The 21,142-nt window shown below is 43.4% G+C and overlaps 1 protein-coding gene across 2 annotated transcripts in view; it reads left to right on the top strand.

Annotated features, from left to right (window-relative positions):
• The window catches only part of grid1b (glutamate receptor, ionotropic, delta 1b), a 433,677-nt gene that overhangs the window by 353,379 nt on the left and 59,156 nt on the right, over positions 1-21,142 (top strand). For both annotated transcript variants that reach the window (XM_014158350.2, XM_014158349.2), the window contains exons 7-8: positions 7,717-7,878; positions 8,810-8,929. In XM_014158350.2, the coding sequence (XP_014013825.1) occupies positions 7,717-7,878; positions 8,810-8,929 (282 nt within the window). The remainder of the gene's footprint in view (positions 1-7,716; positions 7,879-8,809; positions 8,930-21,142) is intronic.

The raw sequence follows: 21,142 nt of genomic DNA, 5'->3' as shown, positions 1-21,142 counted from the left end.
AGTTATCAAAGATACCTCTTTGATATGGCAGCTAGATAGCAGCTAGACATTCCCAGTCAAACCACTCAACGAGATCACATGGATGTTGCTCTCTGACATCCCTCCCCTCTGTTCCACCTTTATGTAACCAGAGGTGTTTCTGACTGAAAACCTCCTTGAACCCACCTGAACTTTCGCTATCGCTAACCGTTAACAGATGGCCCAAATCCTCCAGGGGCTCTTATCTCAATAATTAATGCAAAAGAGGGTTAAACACTCTTTGATGTTAAATCACCCTCATGACAAGGAAAATGCTGGTTCACGGTGCCGGCGAAACCCCATCAGCAGTCTGTTGCTGAATTTGCACTTTTAACACCACTGCATCTAGTTCTCACAACCTGGAAAGCTGTAAATTATCCATGTATTAACAAATTAGCCATATGCATTTCTTCACTCTGTCGGTATACTGGCACACAGCAAATCCCCTCTATAATGTAGTGATTCACTCCACTTCTATGGATGGGATAAGCATGACTGAGATAGCCGATCACAGAACTCTCGATGGAGACTTCTAACCGGGTCACTTGTTGTTGATCTGTGGTTGAACATGTTGTGATAGTGAAGTAATAAGAAGGTTATCATCAAAACACAGAAATCAGGAAAGGACACAACTAACAACAAGGCGGAGGAGAGAAGTGATAAGGGAGTAAACATGCAGAGTTGTTGTTGTTGTTGTTGAATGCTCATCCAGAAGTGGCACTCCTAGTGGCCGGCGACTTTAGTGCAGGAAAACGTAAATCCATTTTACCTAATTTCGACCAGCATGTCAAAGGAACCAATGGAAAAAAAAACTCTAGACCACCTTCACTCCACACACAGAGATGCGTACAAAGCTCTCCCTCGCCCTCCATTTGGCAAATCTGACCACAATTCTATCCTCCTGATTCCTGCTTACAAGCAAAAACTCAAGCAGGAAGTACCAGTGACTCGCTCAATCTGGAAGTGGTCAGATGATGTGGATGCTAAGCAACAGGAATGTTTTGCTAGTACAGACTGGAATATGTTTCGGGATTCATCCGATGGCATTGAGGAGTATACCACATCAGTCACCAGCTTCATCAATAAGTGCATCGATGACGTCGTCCCTACAGAGACCGTACGTACATATCCCAACCAGAAGCCATGAAGTACAGGCAACATCCGCACTGAGATAAAGGGCTGCCGCTTTTAGGGAGCTGGACACTAATCCGGACGATTATAAGAACTCCAGCAATGCCCTCTGAAGAATCTTCAAACAGGCAAAGCATCAATACAGGACTAAGACTGAATCCTACTACACCGGCTCTGACGCTCGTCGGATGTGGCAGGGCTTGCAAACTATTATGGACTACAAAGGGAAACCTAGTAGCAAGCTGCCCAGTGACGCAAGCCTACCAGATGAGCTAAATGCTTCTATGCTAGCTTCGAGGCAAGCAACACTGAACAATGCATGAGCACACCGGCTGTTACGGACAACTGTGTGATCACGCTCTCAGTAGAAGATGTGAGTAAGACCTTTAAACAGCTCAACATTCACAAGGCTGCAGGGCCAGACAGATTACCAGGATGTGTTCTCAGAGCATGCGCTGACCAACTGGCAAGTGTCTTCACTGATATTTTCAACCTCTCCCTGACTGAGCCTGTAATACCCACATTTCAAGCAGACCACCATAGTCCCTGTGCCCAAGAACGACAAGGTAACGACCTAAATGACTACCGACCCGTAGCACACAACTGTAGCCATGAAGTGATATGAAAGGCTCTTCATGGCTCACATCAACACCATCATCCCAGAAACCCTAGACCCACTCCAATTTGCACACCGCTCCAACAGATCCACAGATAAGGCAATCTCTATTGCACTCCATACTGCCCTTTTCCACCTGGACAAAAGGAACACCTATGTGAGAATGCTGTTCATTGACTACAGCTCAGCGTTCAACACCATAGTGCCCTCACAGCTCATCACTAAGCTAAAACACTGGGACTAAACACCTCCACCTGCAAATTGATCCTGAACTTCCTGACAGGATGCCACCAGGTGTAGTCAACAACATATCTGCCACGCTGATCCTCATCACAGGGGGCCCTCAGAGGTGCGTGGTTAGTCCCCTCCTGTACTCCCTGCTCACCCACGACTGCACGGTCACACATGATTAAAACTCCATCAGTAAGTTTGCCAACGACACAACGGTGGTAAGCCTGAACACAGACAATGATGAGACAGCCTATAAGGAGGTCAGAAACCTGGCATTGTGGTGCCAGGACAACAACCTCTCCCTCAACGTGATCAAGACAAAGGAGATGATCATGGACTACAGGAAAAGGAGGGCCAAGCATGCCTGCATTCACATCAACGGGGCTGTAATGGAGCGGGTCAAGATCTTCAAGTTCCTTGGTGTCCACATCACTAACAAACTATCATGGTCCAAACACACCAAGACAGTCGTGAAGAGGGCACGACAAAGCCTATTCCCCCTCAGGAGACTGAAAAGATTTGGCATGGATCCTCAGATGCTCAAAAAGTTCTACAGCTGCAAGAGCATCCTGTCTAGTTGCATCACTGCTTGGCCTAGCAACTGCTCGGCATCTGACCGCAAGGCGCTACAGAGGGTGGTAAATCCGGCCCAGTACATCACTGTTGCCAAGCTTCATTCCATCCAGGACTTCTATACCAGGCGGTATCAGATGATGGTCCTAAAAATTGGGCCTTCAGCCACCCTGGTCATAGACTGTTCTCTCAACTACCGCACGGCAAGCAGTACCAGAGCGCCAAGTCTAGGTCCAAAAGGCTCCTTAACATCATATACCCCAAGCCATAAGTCTGCTAAACAGTTAATCAAATGGCTATCCTGACTATTTGCATTCACCCCCTTTTTTACGTTGCTGCTTCTCACTGTTTATTATCTATGTATAGTCACTTTACCCCTACCTACATGTACATATTATCTGAATTACCTCGACAAACCTATTTCCCCGCACATTGACTCGGTACTGGTACCCCCTGTATGTATATAGCGCCGTTATTTGTTATTTTATTTTGTTACTTTTTTTCACTTTGATTTATTTCATTTTTTTATTTTATTATATACAGTATCAATCAAAAGTTTGGACACACCTACTCTTTCAAGGGTTTTTCTTTATTTTTATTATATTCTACAATAATAGTAAAGACATCAACACTATGAAATACCACATATGAAATCATGTCGTAACCAAAAAAGTGTTTATCAAATCAAAATATATTTTATATTTGAGAATCTTCAAAGTAGCCACCCTTTACCTTGATGACAGCTTTGCACACTCTTGGCATTCTCTCAACCAGCTTCATGAGGTAGTCACCTGGAATGCATTTCAGTTAACAGGTGTGACTTGTTTAAAGTTAATTTGTGGAATTTATTTCCTTCTTAATGCATTTGAGCCAATCAGTTGTGTTGTGACAAGGTAGGGATGGTATACAGAAGACAGCCCTATTTGGTAAAAGACCAAGTCCGTATTATGGCATGAACAGCTCAAATAAGCAAAGACAAATGACAGTCCATCATTACTTTAAGATATGAAGGTCAGTCAATTTGGAAAATGTCTTTCTTCAAGTGCAGTCGCAAAAACCATCAAGCACTATGATGAAACTCACACTCATGAGGACCGCCACAGGAAAGGAAGACCCAGAGTTACCTCTGCTGCAGAGAATAAGTTCATTCGAGTTACCAGCCTCAGAAATTGCAGCATAAAATACATGCTTCATAGAGTTCAAGTAACAGACACATCTCAGCATCAACTGTTCAGAGGAGACTGCGTGAATCAGGCCTTCATGGTCGATTTGCTGCAAAGAAACCACTACTAAAGGGCACCAATAAGAAGAGGAGACTAGCTTGGGCCAAGAAACACAAGCAATGGACATTAGACTGTTGGAAATCTGTCCTTTGGTCTGTTGAGTCCAAATTGGAGATTTTTGGTTCCAACCACCATGTCTTTGTGAGACAGAGAGTAGGTGACCAGATGATCTCCGCATGTATGGTTCCCACCGTGAAGCATGGAGGAAGAGGTGTGATGGTGTGGGGGTGCTTTGCTGGTGACACTGTCAATTATTCATTTAGAATTCAAGGCAAACTTAATGAGAATTGCTAACACATCATTCTGCAGCTACTCGCGATCCCATCTGGTTTGCGCTTAGTGGGACTATCATTTGTTTTTCAACAGGACAATGGCCCAACACACCTCCAGGCTGTGTAAGGGCTATTTGACCAAGAAGGAGAGTGATGGAGTGCTGCATCAGATGACCTGGCCTCCACAATCACCTGATCTCAACCCATTTGAGATGGTTTGGGATGAGTCGGAGCGCAGAGTAAAGGAAAAGCAGCCAACAAGTGCTCAGCATATGTGGGAACTTCTTCAAGACTGATGGAAAAGCATTCCAGGTGAAGCTGGTTGCAAGAATGCCAAGAGTGTGCAAAGCTGCCATCAAGGCAAAGGGTGGCTACTTTGAAGAAACAGAAATACTAAATATATTTTGATTTGTTTAACATTTATTTGGTTATTACATGATTCCATATGTGTTATTTCATAGTTTTGATGTCTTCACTATTATTTTACAACGTAGAAAATAGTAATAATAAAGAAAAAACGTTGAATGAGTAACTTTTGACTGGTACTGAATATATTTATTTTTTCTTGTTTACTTAAAAAAAACTCTGCATTGTTGGATAAGCGCTTGTAAGTAAGCATTTCATGGTAAGGTCTACACTTGTTGTATTTGGCGCATGTGACAAATAAAATGTGATTTGATTTGTTGCTTTTCTTGCCTTCTCTAAGTGTTACTGATGGAGAGATTTAGGTCATGGGGGGTTGGGAGTGATGGGGACGTTGTAGCCAGTGTCGCTCTCCCAGTTCTTCAGCTACATACACACTACCCAGGCAGATCTACTATCAACGGCCCAGCCTTAGCCCTGCCTAGACTTAGTTAGCCCAGCTCAGCCTTAGTCTCGTAAACCTGACCCTTGGAAAAAGCAGTGACTCGGGTCTGGTTTCAATGATGGACTCTTTTGTCATAGGGGAACTACGTCAGTGTCTACGCCACTACTTTATGTACCCTTCAAAATACAGAAATCATCCCCGTATGATGCATTTTGCATCATATGAAACTGCATTTTGCATCATATGAACCACTGCAAAGTTTTTGCCTGCAAACTTTGGTTTGCCTCGTAATTTGTTGTGAGTTTTTCGTTATCGATGTAGGCAGTGCCTCTCTGCCTAAAGAGTCCATCATTCAAACCAGACACCCTTTTACCTAGGGTCGGGTTTGCCAGACTACCCAGTCTTAGTCCAGCCTCAGTTAGCCCTGCCTGGACTCAGTTAGCTGAGCCCAGCCTGGCTCATAGCTGTTCTTGAGGCTTCTAATCTGGCCACAAACTAGTGCAGACTGCTTTACTGTGTGAATTACAACCCTCCAGTAGGCCTGCACATTACGGGCCTGGTCCTGATTTGTGGGTTCACACTCTAAAATGACAAAAGGAATAATAATTACAACAGATGTGTGTTATCACAATCATATCATGATGAGGGGTGGATGTATGAGGTAGCCTATAGTATTGTAATGCAGATGCAGCTCCGTATTGCTTGATGTTGTTATTCTAACATGCTGGAGAATGGAGATGGCATGAATTGTCAGTGCAGGTTATGACATTATCGCAGCCCAGTGTGATGTCCTGCGTCCTTCATAGCTGAAACAGTTGGACTGCTCCGCTGTTTATTTGTCACTGTGCATTTTGTTTCTGCTCCATGGCTCTGGTTTGACTCTGGTACTGCACTCACATCTGCTCAAGGGGGCTGTCATGCTGTGTGTCACTTTAATATGGGATTGTGGTAGACGGGTGTGTGTGTGTGTGAGTGTGCATGCATGCATGTGTGTTTTTTTTTTGGGGGGGGGGGGGGGTTCATGTGGGATCCTGAAGTCCCCAGCTGTTTTCTACTCCCATTCACAGTGCTTCCTAGTCCCAGAGGTCACTAGGATTAGCACCCATTCACTCCCTATCAGAAAAAGACCAACATCTGTTGCGCTGCTTTGACAGACAACCACAGGGCTCTGTTTATAAAGCCTTTCTAACCTTTGCTTATGCAGTAGTTTTCCATGTCGTCATGACACACAAACAGACAATACCCATTGGAAATCATGGTCCTATCAAACACATCAACCATTACGGTGCAGCTTAAATTTTACTGTTGTGCATCAACAATGATCTAATCACGTTTAACTTCCCTAGGGTAGGGGGCAGCATTCGGAATTTTGGATGAAAAGCATGCCCAAATTAAACTGCTTGCTACTCGGGCCCAGAAGCTAGGGTATGCATATAATTGGTAGATTTGGATAGAAAACACTCTAAAGTTTCCAAAACTGTTACAATAATGTCTGTGAGTATAACAGAACTGATATGGCAGGCGAAAACCTGAGGAAAATCTATCCAGGAAGTACTATTATTTTGAAAGGCTGTTTTTCCATTGAAAGCCTATATTATATTAAATATTATTGATTATTTATGACCAAAACAACCTGAGGATTGATTTTAAACATCGTTTGACATGTTTCTACAAACTTTTATTGTACTTTTTTGACTTTCCGTCTGGATGTTGAGAGCGCGCTTTGTGCCTTTGGATTACTGAACTAAACGCACCAACAAAACTGAGGTTTTTGGACATAAAGAGGGACATTATCAAACAAAACAAACATTTATTGAGTAACATGGAGTCCTGGGAGTGCCACCAGATGAAGATCATCAAATGTAAGTGATTAATTTAATCGCTAGTGTCTGTATGGTGTTTTGTGGCTAGGCGCTGTCCTAACATAATCACATGGTGTGCTTTCGTCGTAAAGCCTTTTTGAAATCTGAAACAGCGGCTGGATTAACAAGAAGTTTATCTTTAATCCTATGTATAACACTTGTATCTTTCATCAATGTTTATGATGAGTATTTCTGTAATTTGATTTGGCTCTCTGCAATTTCACCGGATGTTATTTGAAACAATATTTGAAACGTTACTGAACATAACGCACCAATTTAAACTGAGGTTTTTTGACATAAAGAGTGACTTTATTGAACAAAACAAACATTTATTGTGTAACATGGAGTCCTGGGAGTGTCACCAGATGAAGATCATCAAAGGTTAGTGATTCATTTAATCACTATTTCTGACTTTTGTGAGTCCTCTCCTTGGCTGGAAAATGTCTGTATGGTTTCTTGTGGCTAGGCGCTGTCCTAACATAATCGCATGGTGTGCTTTCGCCGTAAAGCCTTTTTGAAATCGGACACTGTGGTTGGATTAACAAGAAGTTTATCTTTAAAATGATGTTTAATACTTGTATGTTTGAGGAATTTTAATTATGGGATTTCTGTTGTTTGAATTTGGCACCCTGCAATTACACTGGCTGTTGTCGAGGTGGGACGCTAGTGTCCCAATGATACCAGAGAGGTTAACTGGTTTCCGTGGTCTCCAATCTCTGTAGTGTGTTTTCAACAGAGATCTTAGAAATGTATTGTTTGATAGAACATTTTACGATACTGTATGTAATCAGTTTCTAGTATGGATGTTTTCTTGACCAAGATGGATGATTGTTAGGCATGTTACTAGGATGCTAATGCCCTTTCTAGAGTCCTATGTCTAATTATATGGTGTTTTCTCCCTCCTCCTCCCTCTGTATTCCAGGTGTCCAACCTGTACCTGTATGACAGCGTGCTGGCACTGGCCAATGCCTTCCAGAGGAAGTTGGTGGACAGGAAGTGGCACAGCATGGCCAGTCTGAACTGCATCAAGAAGTCCACCAAGCCTTGGAATGGAGGCTGGTCCATGCTGGAGAACATCCAGATGGTAAACTTTAGTTCAGAACGTGAACATGAACCTTTTTCTAACCTTATACTCTATGAATTGTTTTCCTGACTTTCCTAGTCATTGCAGTGAAACAGAGATATATATATTTTTTTATTGTGATTGTGATTGATTGACTTTCATCATGCTGAATACTTGAAAGGTTTTTCAAGGGACATAGGTTGTGAATCCAATGTTTTTCGAAAGCAGAAGGGCACAAGGCCTTGAATAAAGTCGGAAGCAGAAAAGAGTAAAAGAAACAGTCCTTGAATCTAATTCACTCTACTTGCGTTACACCTGGAGATGCTCAGCTGTGGGAGATGAAGATGGTTGCCACCCCCTTGTCAGTTCTGCTATTGCCATTCTCCAGACTTAATATCTTCAGCACTAAAAGGAGCAACGTACTAGATCTCCTCTCCAGATACTCTTATGTTTTTTTGTGGCGCTCATGGGTTTTGGGGTCCATTTTTCCAATGATATCTTCAGAGTAGTATTGGCAGGTGTGTGTGTGTGTGTGTGTGTGTGTGTGTGTGTGTGCGTGTGTGTGTGTGTGTGTGTGTGTGTGTGTGTGTGTGTGTGTGTGTGCACTCTTCAATTTCATGCTCATTTAACGTTCTATGAGCCACAGAGAGCTGTGGAGAGAGTTTAATCTATCCCTGGGGGGACATGGGATAGATATCTTTGTCTCAGAGATCTCGGCCTGTCCCTAGCACAGTGTCACTGGTTCAAACTGATTCAACCACAATATTAAACTGGCTTTGGGAGCGCATCAATTTCATTATGGTCTTGATACTAAAGGTCTTGGAACTGGACAGGTGGTCTTGTCGTGACTCTGTGAGACCTCACTCTTTCTATGAAATTCATCCCATATTCTCTCTCTCTCTCTCTCTCTCTCTCTCTCTTTCTATCTCCCTCCCTCTCTCTCCCATCACAGGGACATATCACAGGCCTTACAGGAACGATGGATTTCAAAGCTAACGGATCCAATTCTCACGTCCAGTTTGAAATACTGGGCACCAGCTTCAGTGAGACGTTTGGAAAAGATGTGAAAAGGGTGAGTATGATGATTCTGCTGCTGGTGGTCACTCCTCCTTTGTCTCAAGATGGCTGTAAGTCTGATAGATGTTTTTGAGTTTACTCTTCTCTGTGCAGTTCTGAAGCTACGACCTCTGTGGCACTACCCAGTGGTATTTCAGCACAGCAAGCCTCGACGAGATAGTCAGTAAACCATTTCTTTAAAACAGTGGAGGTTATGGCCCATAAATTGCTGGCAGCGATTTCTGAGGTGTCTTGGGGTGGGTTTCTTAGCACACAGAAATCAGTGTGGAAACTACCCTGTGGAACATACTGCAGTCCTTGAGGCAAAGCATACACAAGAACCTGCCAGAATACTACATTTACATTTACATTTAAGTCATTTAGCAGACGCTCTTATCCAGAGCGACTTACAAATTGGTGCATTCACCTTATGATATCCAGTGGAACAACCACTTTACAATAGTGCATCTAAATCTTTTAAGGGGGGGGGGGGGGTTAGAAGGATTACTTTATCCTATCCTAGGTATTCCTTAAAGAGGTGGGGTTTCAGGTGTCTCCGGAAGGTGGTGATTGACTCCGCTGTCCTGGCGTTGTGAGGGAGCTTGTTCCACCATTGGGGTGCCAGAGCAGCGAACAGTTTTGACTGGGCTGAGCGGGAACTGTGCTTCCTCAGAGGTAGGGGGGCCAGCAGGCCAGAGGTGGATGAACGCAGTGCCCTTGTTTGGGTGTAGGGCCTGATCAGAGCCTGAAGGTATGGAGGTGCCGTTCCCTTCACAGCTCCGTAGGCAATCACCATGGTCTTGTAGCAGATGCGAGCTTCAACTGGAAGCCAGTGGAGAGAGCGGAGGAGCGAGGTGACGTGAGAGAACTTGGGAAGGTTGAACACCAGACGGGCTGCGGCGTTCTGGATGAGTTGTAGGGGTTTAATGGCACAGGCAGGGAGCCCGCCAACAGCGAGTTGCAGTAATCCAGACGGGAGATGACAAGTGCCTGGATTAGGACCTGCGCCGCTTCCTGTGTGAGGCAGGGTCGTACTCTGCGAATGTTGTAGAGCATGAACCTACAGGATCGGGTCACCGCCTTGATGTTAGTGGAGAACGACAGGGTGTTGTCCAGGATCACGCCAAGGTTCTTAGCACTCTGGGAGGAGGACACAAGGGAGTTGTCAACCGTGATGGCGAGATCATGGAACGGGCAGTCCTTCCCCGGGAGGAAGAGCAGCTCCGTCTTGCCGAGGTTCAGCTTGAGGTGGTGATCCGTCATCCACACTGAATACTGTCAGTTATCTGTTAAAATTGTACCGAGAAATGTCATATACGCTACAATATCTAGCTAGGTTATTTATTAATATATGAAAAAACAAGGTTAACCAACATTACCTAAATTCCCTATATTCTATAATGCTAATTGTCAAGTGCTAAGATATGTTTTTCTTAACTATTCATTTTCATGAATACGTCCTAGTAAAACACATACAGGGTGTTATATTCAACATGAACATAATGGAAATAACAACCAACTAGTTCATTGGTTTAGTATGCATTTGTGTTGAAGGCATGAGACCATTAGAAGAAACCATTAGTAGAAAACACCATAGGACATGAATGACATGAATGACATGAATGACATGAACGACATGAAGGACATGAATGACATGAATGACTATAAAGTGCTTCAGCACGACATCTTAAGACATAAAAACTCAAAATGAGTAGGCTCCCCATAGAAATTAGATATGAATGACTTCTATTTCTATAAGGCTACCATACAATAACATGCTACTATACAGCTAAGCTGTTACTGTATTTCAATCACACACATTATTTCAGCTAATGTAATGCTTTTGCCAGCCTATATTTCCTGCTCCCTAACATGAGAGGCCTGATCAAACACCAGTCAGTTGTGGCTGAGGGAGAACATGCCAAGCATCCTGTAATAACGACTGTAGGACAAGCAGCTACAGGGCCACTGTCAACACAGCTCTGTCTGTGGCCATAGCAACACACACTGTATGCTGTTGTGTCATATAATACTCTATATTTCCCATATTGGGCATTACCTTCTACCAGCGCCCTATTTGGTTCCCTCAGTAGATCTATTGAAAAGAAACGCAGTATTACGGGACACTGTGTACTTCTCTGTCCCATAGGGAAGAGACCAGCTCTGTTTCTCCTCACTGACTACCCAGCAAACCAAAATTGGTTTCTGTCAAAGTTCTCAGAACTATCGTTAGGTCATTCTTATAACACAAAAACTGTCCAGTCATGGTGATGATTATAGAATGTTTGTATAAAACATTTGTCTGATGACGCAAGAACATTCCTAGAACACATTTAATCTGTTCTTTAAAGGTTCCCAGAATTCTTAATTAGGTTGTGGGAACAGTCTGTTGAGAACAATGTGGGGACATCACAAAAGATATGTTCACAAAGCACAAAAACTGTCCAGTTGGGCAGATGATTCTACAATGTTTCTTTTAGGGAGCAAAAACATTCACCTGATATTACAAGAACTTTCCCATAAAACATTTTGTTTGTTCTTTAAAAGTTCCTAGAATGTTTCAGTAGGTTTTGGGAACAGTCTGATGGGAATCAGGGTTATAGTACTCAAGTCTGGTCTCGAGACCACATATTGAGTGTATCTGTCTTGTGTCGGATACATATTTACTTGGTCTTGACTCTGTCTCGGACAATGAGGACTTAAACTGTATTTCCCGAAACCAGACCAAAAAAAAGAATACTTACTAGTGGTGGCTATTCAGCAGCTTGATGGTTTGGGGTAGAAGCTACTTTCACTTTTTGCCATGATGCTCCTATACTACTCGGCAGTATGCCCTTGATGGTGCTCCTGTAGAACATTGTGAGGGCCCTCGAGGGACAGGCCAAATTTATTCTTCACCACATTGCTGCACTGCACTGTCAGAACTAGAAGCACAAGCATTTCGCTACACTCGCATTAACATCTGCTAACCATGTGTATGTGACCAATACCATTTGATTTTATTTGATTTTACATTGTCCATGTGGTTAGACTAGTTCAGCTCCTCGGCGATCTGGATGCTGAGGAACTTGACATTTTTGACCATCTTCACGGTGGCCCCGTTGATGAGGATGGGGGCTTGCCCAGCCTGGTTCCTCCTGAAATCCACAATCAGCTTCTTTGTTTTGCTGACGTTGAGGGAGAGGTTGTTAACCTGGCACAATGCCATCAGTGTGCCTACCTCCTTCCTGTAGGCCATCTTGTCGTTGCTGGTAATCAGGCCTACAATTGTCGTGTTGTCAGCGAACTTAATGATGGAGTTGGACCTGTGTGAGGCCACACAGTCGTGGGTATACAGGGAGTACAGGATGGGACTGAGGATGCACCTTTGTTGGACCCCCGTGTTGAGGCCCAGTGTGGAGAAGGTAATGTTGCCTGCCTTCACCACCTGGGGGCGGCCCGTCAGGAAGTCCAGGAGCCAGCTGCATAGGCAGGAGTTCAGTCCCAGGGCCGTGAACTTTGTGGTGAGCTTAAATGGCACTATGGTATTGAGGGCCAAGCTGTAGTCGATGAACAGCATCCCCACATATGCATTCCTTTTGTCCAGGTGGGTGAGGGCAGTGTGCAGTGCAATGGCGAATGCGTTGTCTGTCGATCTGTCGGGCAGTAGGCGAATTGGAGAGGGTCTAGTGTGTCAGGGAAGGAGGTGGTGATGTGGTCTTTGACCAGCCTCTCGACACACTTCACCATGACTAAAGTGAGTTCTACAGGTCAGTAGCCATTCAGTTCAGTTACTTTCCCTTTCTTGGGCAAGGGATGATAATGGACATCGTGAAGCAGATGGGGATAACGGCCTGAGCTAGAGAGAGATGTCTGAAAATACAACAGCTAGCTGGTCTGCACATGCTCTGAGGATGTGGCTAGGGCCGGCTGCCTTGCGAGGGTTAACACATTTGAGTGACTTACATACATGCTCCTTGTAGACTGTAAGCACATTTCCCTCGTTGTCCTCAGGGGCTCTCCTCGGCAGCTTAGAGTTGTTTTGCTTGAAGTGTGAGAAAAAGGTGTTTAGCTCGTCCAGTAGGGCGGCGTTGGTCTTTTTTTTGTAATCCGTGATCATTAGAAGCCCCTGCCACAAACGCCTCATGTCCAACCCACTGAATTGCTCCTCCACTTTGTCCCTATACTTGTGTTTCGCAATCTTGATCGATCTGCGTAGGTTGTATTTGTACTGCTTAACCATACAATTGTCCCCGGTCACCTTGCCGTGTTTATAAGCAGTATCTCTCTCCTTCAGTTTTCTGACAAGGCTGCCAACAATCCACATTTTTTTAATCAGTTAAGTTTTGAAAGACACAATCGGTATCACGTCATCTATGCATTTGTTTTATGAATCCGGTGACTGAGTTGGCATATTCATTGATGTTATCCCAGAGGTGACCCAGATCATATTCCAGTCCACGTGTTTAAAACAGTCTTGGAATCTGATTGGTCAGACCAGCGCTGTACAGACCTCACCACCGGAACTTTCCTCTTGAGTATTTGTTTGTAAGCGGGGAGGAGCAAAATGGAGTCGTGGTCAGATTTGAGGAAAGTAGGATGGCAGAGGGCCTTATACCGATGTCTAAAAGGTGTTTAGCAGTGGCCAAGCGTGGAATTTGCGCGAGTTGGACAGTCAATATGTTGATAATAATTTGGGAGCAGTGCCCTCAAATTATTTTTGTTAAAGTGCCCCGCGACAATGAACACTGCCTCTGGGTATGCAGCCTCCAGTTGGTTCACAGTCCAATGAAGATCTTTGGGAGCATTTTTGGTGTTGGCTTGGGGCGGGATATACACAGCCATGGTGATAATCCCTGAGAACTCTCATGGAAGGTAAAAAGGGGGACAATTGATGACCAAGTATTCCAAGTCAGGAGAGCAGAATCTTGCAATTTCCTGTACGCTTCCCCTGTCGTACCACTTGTTGTGCACCTGAATACAAACATTATCTTAATGTCAGCACAACTGGACAGTTTTTGTGTTTTGGGAACGTATATTTTATGATTTCCCCATAATGTTCCCAGCAGGCTGTTCCCACAATCTAATGAAAGATTCTGGGAACCATTAAAGAACTGTCACGCCCTGACTGTAGAGATCCTTATTATTCTCTATGTTTGGTTAGGTCAGGGTGTGACTCGGGTGGGGAAGTCTATGTTTTCTGTTTCTTTGTTTTTGGGCCGAGTGTGGTTCCCAATCAGAGGCAGCTGTCTATCGTTGTCTCTGATTGGGAATCATACTTAGGCAGCCTGTTTTCACCTGTGTTTGTGGGAGGTTATTTTCTGTTTAGTGTCTGCGCCTGACGGAACTGTTCGCGTTCGTTTTGATGCTTTTGGTTATTCTTGTTTGAGTTTTTCTTGAAATAAAGTATCATGAATACTTACCACGCTGCGCCTTGGTCCACTTCTCCTTCTAACGACAAGCGTTACCAGAACAGAAGAAATGTGTTCTGGGAACATTTTATACAAACATTCTATAATCATCACCATGAATGGTCAGTTTTTGTCGCAACCTAACAGATGTTCTGGAAACCTTTACAGAGACAATTTTGGTTTGCTGGGAAATCATTACTGGTACATTACCTTACCTGAAAACTTTATGAAAACTTTTGGGGGATGTTCTGTGATGGTTGATAAAGATGTTGTGCACAACATTTAAGTGTATGTTAGGACAACATTCCAAGAATATAAAAAAAAAATCAATTGGAAAATACAATATTTTGTTATAAAAAACATTCAGAGAATGTTTTTGGGATGTTATCATCCTAACTGGAACTTAATGGGAATCTTAACTAATGTTCTGGGAATGTTGCCGGTTTGCTGGGCAGAGTGTATTCTGCTATTGTTCCACTCTCATTCTAAGATACTTTCACTGGTGCTTGCTGAGGAGAAGATAGACATCATTAAAATGGAGGATGCCTATCAGATGTGAACGTCTCCATACGACGCCCCACATAACAGGGACATGCTCCATGACTGGGAGAAATGTCAGCCATTGCCTAAGGCTGAATTTTTAGGAGGAAAGTGTCAAAGCCTGCTTATCAAGTGCTTTATTGACTCATATTTTTAAAATTTCATAGGGTTTTATAGCAGGGGTGTCAAACTCAATCAGCGCAAGGGCCATATTGAAAAAAACACAACGAATTTGCAGGCCAGACATAGAGTATTATGTCTGTTTCTCCTTTGGTGTTTTGTTGCAGGTTTAGTTTTTTGCTTATTCATTATCAAGCTTTAAAAACTGAAGCCACACTGCAACATTTTAGTAGCCAAGCTAGGTCTTGTGTCTGTACACTTTCCCTCCGTTGCTCGCGATAAACGTGACACACAAAGCAGCGCAATTGAAGTTGAATTCACAGATGTGAGTGCATCAGGCTGTAATTTCATTAAGTAAATGACTCAACTGTTGACTCATTTTTACTCGCTAGTGTGTCCTATTGTCCTTTAGTAGTAATTTATACCCGCACGTGAATCCTTATTTTATAACATTTTGACAACCTGTATGACATTTTCTGTAGGCTGCAGCAATGACCTGTTGCAACCGAAACTTGGCATGGGCCTACAACAGGCTTAAACTTTAGGTCCGGTAGAAGATTTGATCCATGCCTTTAGTGATGATATTATACAGTGCACTGGCTGGCTCATGTGTGGGTGTGTGTGTGCTTATGTGTGGGTGTGTGTGTGTGGGTCAGGGAGAGGGGTGGGTGTGTGGCAAGGCACTTCCATTTGGCGTGCAGCATGTTGGCAGTGCTTGCTGTGACTTGCAGTGATGGAAGCGGGCCAAAATGTATTGAAAACCCAAATCGTTGCAGGGTCTAGATAGAAATGCGTCATGGTCCGGATTCTGCCTGCGGGCTTTGTGTTTGACATGTGTTTTATAGGGTTTTCGCATTGGTTGGTTCGTGCAACTGTTTTTGTCGGTCCACCATGGAGAATAAGGAATAATGTAAATTACAGGGAAGTGGAATGAGGCAAACCAATGGCATTGCTGATTTAATCACCCAGCATCCCAACTTGAATTATGAACCCAATGTATTACATTATGGCCATTAGGGTCCACAGCCATCAGCCCCACATACACATGCACTCCAGTGACGTCGCCTTAACATATTGGCCTTAACATATTGGATGACTGTCATTCATATTCCCTTTACCCAGCTCAGTGTAACATCAATAGGTTTAGGCTACTAGATGATACTTGAATTTTCCCTATACCCCTCATGAGGTTGCTACAACCTAGCCTACAAATTAATGTTTCAAATGTACGTGTACAGGTCTAGAGACATTGTTTTGTAATCAAAGTGACAGACAGTGCCACATTCAATACCGCCTTGCACACTCTTGCCTGCATCTGTCTGAGCTAGGGTGTAATCATTACACCAACAGTTGCAAACAAGAGTTTCTATTGGGCAAATTCAGCTATGTTTATCCCTGTTTCATTCCGTTTGCTTCCGTTTAAGAAACATTTTTCAACAGAATTAGCAGAATGAATACACCCTTGATCACCCGCAAACACAGTTCACTTTTATAGCAGCCACATACAAACAGCATGATCACTTTGCTCGTTGTATAATTCCTTCTCGCATCTACGCGCTCTCCTCCTCTCACCTTCGCCCTTCGCTTCTGGACTTTAGTGCAAATCACAACAGCTGTCTATGACCAGGCAAAAAAAAACATTCCAAGCCAAACCTTCGTATCATAACCGCTAACTGCAACACACAGCGTACATCGTTGTCACCATATTAGCTAACGTCATAGTCAATAGAACTAGATACTAGAACTAACGCATTAGTAAACCAGCTACAAAGATGCAGTACAGTGTACAGCAAGCAATTTAGCAGTTACACCGGTGGGCCTCGGTGGCAATTTATTAATACAACCAAAAGCTTATCTTGACTTGGAAGAGTTCCAGTGTTGGATAGCGATAACCAGCTAGCTAACACAGCAACCCTCTCTGTTTGAGCCGGGTGTTGAAGTATGCTAAATTAGCTAGCTGCATTCTCTAGCTAAGTAAGTGAAAGTGAAACAATTAAATACAATGACAGATAGCTCTCTCTCTCTCTTCCTTCTCCTTCATTTACTTTTTTAGTTTAGTTCAAAATTGTTAGTTCAAATTAGTCTCTCTCTTTGAGTCAACTACTCACCACATTTTATCCACTGCAGTGCTAGCTAGCTTTAGCTTTCAGAACTAGATTCATTCTCTGATCCTTTGATTGAGTGGACAACATGTCAGTTCATGCTGCAAGAGCTCTAATAGGTTGGAGGACGTCCTCCGGAAGTTGTCATAATTACTGTGTGAGTCTATGGAAGGGGGTGAGAACCATGAGCCTCCTAGGTTTTGTATTAAAGTCAATATACCTAGAGGAGGACTGAAACTAGCTGTCCTCTGGCTACACCATGGTGCTACCCCAGAGAGTGCTGTTGAGGCTACTGTAAACCTTCATTGCAAAACAGTGTGTTTTAATCAATTATTTGATGACGTGAATATATTTAGTATAGTTTTATCTAAAAAGGATAATTGTATACATTTTTGGGAAATTCACTGACGATGGTCTTTTTTTATGTTTCACTATTAACATTTTTCAGAAATTCACCGAGGATGGTCTTTTTTAAAATGTTTCACTATTTAACATTTTCTGAAATTCCTCTGAGGAGCCTCCACTGGCAAACACCCATACACAAGCATGCAACCAATCACGCACGCACGTACACACATCATACTACTGTAGCTCCCCTTAACACCATGGGCATGTATTGCATGTAATGAAAGGACACGACAGCTAATGGTCCTGTGTGGCTCAATTGGTAGAGCATGACGCTTGCAACGCCAGGGTTTGGGTTTAATTCCCGAGGGGGTCCAGTATGAACAAAAGTATGAAAATATATGCAATCACTATTGTAAATTGCTTAGGATAAGAGTATATGCTAAATTACAACAACAACAACAAAATATTGCAAGTGCACTCAGTCCTGTTGTGGTTCATTATTGCTGGGCTTCACCCTTTCCCAACAAGCTAGGCCCCTGAGAAGAGATTAATGTACAGTACATTCTTAAAGTATTCAGACACCTTCACTTTTTTCACATTTGGTTACATTACAGGCTTATTCTAAAATGCATTAAATAAATAAAAAATCCTCATCAATCTACACACAAGACTCCATAGTGACAAAGTGAAAACAGGTTTTTAGAAATGTTTGGTAATTTATAAAGAATTCAAATACTCTGCTATGAGACTCTAAATAGAGCTCCTGTTTCCTTTGATCATCCTTGAGATGTTTATACAACTGGATTGGAGTCCACCTGTGGTAAATTCAATTGATTGGACATGACTTGGAAAGGTACACACCCGTCTATATAACGTCCTACAGTTGACAGTGTGTGTCAGAGCAAAAACCAAGCCATGAGGTTCGAAGGAATTGTCCGTAGAGCTCCAAGACAGGATTGTGTCGAGGCACAGATCTGTGGAAGGGTACCACAATGTTTCTGCACCATTGAAGGTCCCCATGAACACAGTGGCCTCCATCATTTTTAAATAGAAGAAGTTTGGAACTGCTAAGACTTGCTAGAGCTGGCCGTCCGGCCAAACTGAGCAATCGGAGGAGAAGGGCCTTGGTCAGGGAGGTGACCAAGAACCCGATGGTCACTCTGACAGTGCTCCAGAGTTCCTCTGTAGAGATGGGCGAACCTACCAGAAGGACAACCATCTCTGCAGCACTAAACCAATCAGGCCTTTATGGTGGAGTTGCCAAAAGGAAGCCACTTCTCAGTAAAAGGCACATGGTAAAGCTGTTGAAACGTTATTCCTTATTTCTGTCTGTTGACTTCATTCCCTTTTGACCACTCAATGCAGCCCTAACAGGCATGACATTTCTCGCTTTGCTACCACTTTCTAATTTCTACCTTTCTATTTCTTTCCTAGCTTTTTATATCTCTCTTCTTCTACCAAGCAGTATAAAGTTTCAGGCTTTGAGCTCGGCACAATTGTAATTTGGGGTGAAAATAGGAACCCAATGTCTCTGTATTTTTTATCACAAGCAATTCTAATATATGATGCGTCATGATGCATGTTATTTACATCATAAAAGTATTCAGACCCCTTGACTTTTTCCACATTTTGTTAAGTTACAGCCTTATTCTAAAATTGATTGAATTGTTTTTTTCCCCCTCATCAATCTACACACAATACCCCACTGAGAAAAAGAGGGCGGAGGTCGGGCTGCCTTCTAAGAATTCATAGGCGATCGAATAAAACCCCCTGTTCTAGCTAACGTGCAATCATTGAAAAATAAAATCGACGACTTACGAGGAAGATTAAACTACCAACAGGACATTAATAACTGTAATATCTTATGCTTCACGGAGTCGTGGCTGAACAACAACATTATCAACATACAGCTGGCAGGTTATACGCTGTATTGGCAGGATAGAACAGCAGCGTCTGGTAAGACAAGGGGGGCGGACTGTGCATATACGTAAACAACAGCTGGTGCACAATATCTAAGGAAGTCTCAAGGTTTTCCTCGCCTGAGGTAGAGTATCTCATGATAAGGTGTTGACCACAATATCTACCTAGAGAGTTTTCATCTGTATTTTTCGTAGCTGTCTACATACCACCACAGACTGATGATGGCACTAAGACCGCACTCAATGAGCTGTATTCCGCCATAAGCAAACAGGAAAACGCTCATCCAGAGGCGGCGCTCCTAGTGGCCGGGGACTTTAATGCAAGGAAACTTAAATCTGTATTACCAAATTTCTATCAACATGTTAAATGTGCATCCAGAGGGAAAAAATCTCTAGACCACCTTTACTCTACACACAGAGATGCGTATAATGCTCTCCCTCGCCCTCCATTTTGCAAATGTGACCATAATTCTATCCTCCTAATTTCTGCTTACAAGCAAAAATTAAAGCAGGAAGCAAAAGTGACTCGGTCAGTAAAAAAGTGGTCAGATGAAGCAGATGATAAGCTACAGGACTGTTTTGTTAGCACAGACTGGAATATGTTCTGGGATTCTTCCTATGGCATTGAGGACTACACCACATCAGTCATTGGCTTCGTCAATAAGTGCATTGATGACGTCATGCCCACAGTGACCGTACATACATACACCAACCAGATGCCATGGATTACAGGCAACATCCGCACTGAGCTAAAGGCTAGAGCTGTCGCTTTCAAGGAGCGGGACTCCAACCCGGAAGCTTATAATACATCCCGCTATGCCCTCTGACGAACCATCAAACAGGCAAAGTATCAAAACAGGACCAAGATTGAATCATACTAGACGGGCTCCGATGCTCGTCGGATGTGGCAGGGCTTGCAAACCATTACAGACTACAAAGGGAAGCACAGCCGAGAGCTGCCCAGTGACACGAGCCTACCAGACGAGCCAAGCTATGCTCGCTGCGAGGCAAATAACACGAGGGCACCAGCTGTTCCAGAAGAATGTGTGATCACGCTCTCCACAGCCGATATGAATAAGACTTTTAAACAGGTCACCATTCACAAGGCTGCATGGCCAGATGGATTACAAGGACGTGAACTGCGAGCATGCGCTGACCAACTGGCAAGTGTCATCACTGACATTTTCAACCTCTCCCTTAATCTGTAATACCAACATGTTTTAAGCAGACCACCATAGTCCCTGTGCCCAAGAACACTAAGGTAACCTGCCTAAATGTCTACCAACCTGTAGCACTCGCGTCTGTAGCCATGAAGTGCTTTGAAAGGCTGGCCATGACTCACACCAACACCATTATCCCATAAACCCTAGACCCACTCCAATTTGCATACCGCTCTAACAGATCCACAGATGATGTAATCTCTATTGCACTCCACACTGCCCTTTCCCACCTGGACAAAAGGAACACATATGTGAGAATGCTATTCATTGACTATAGCTCAGCATTCAACGCCATAGTGCTCTCAAAGCTCATCAGTAAGCTAAGGACCCTGGGACTAAACACCTCCCTCTGTAACTGGATCCTGGACTTCCTGACGGGCTTCCCCCAGGTGGTAAGGTTGAGAGCTTCAAGTTCCTTGGTGTCCACATCACCAACAAACAATCATGGTCCAAGCATACCAAGACAGTTGTGAAGAGGGCATGACAAAACCTATTCCCACTCAGGAGACTGAAAAGATTTGGCATGGGTCCTCAGATCCTCAGAAGGTTCTACAGCTGCACCATCGAGAACACCCTGACTGGTTGCATCA

Source organism: Salmo salar, chromosome 19 (genome assembly GCF_965601325.2).
Source record: "Salmo salar chromosome 19, fSalSal1, whole genome shotgun sequence".
Classification (NCBI taxonomy): domain Eukaryota; kingdom Metazoa; phylum Chordata; class Actinopteri; order Salmoniformes; family Salmonidae; genus Salmo; species Salmo salar.
This window is presented reverse-complemented; position numbering and strand designations above follow the sequence as displayed.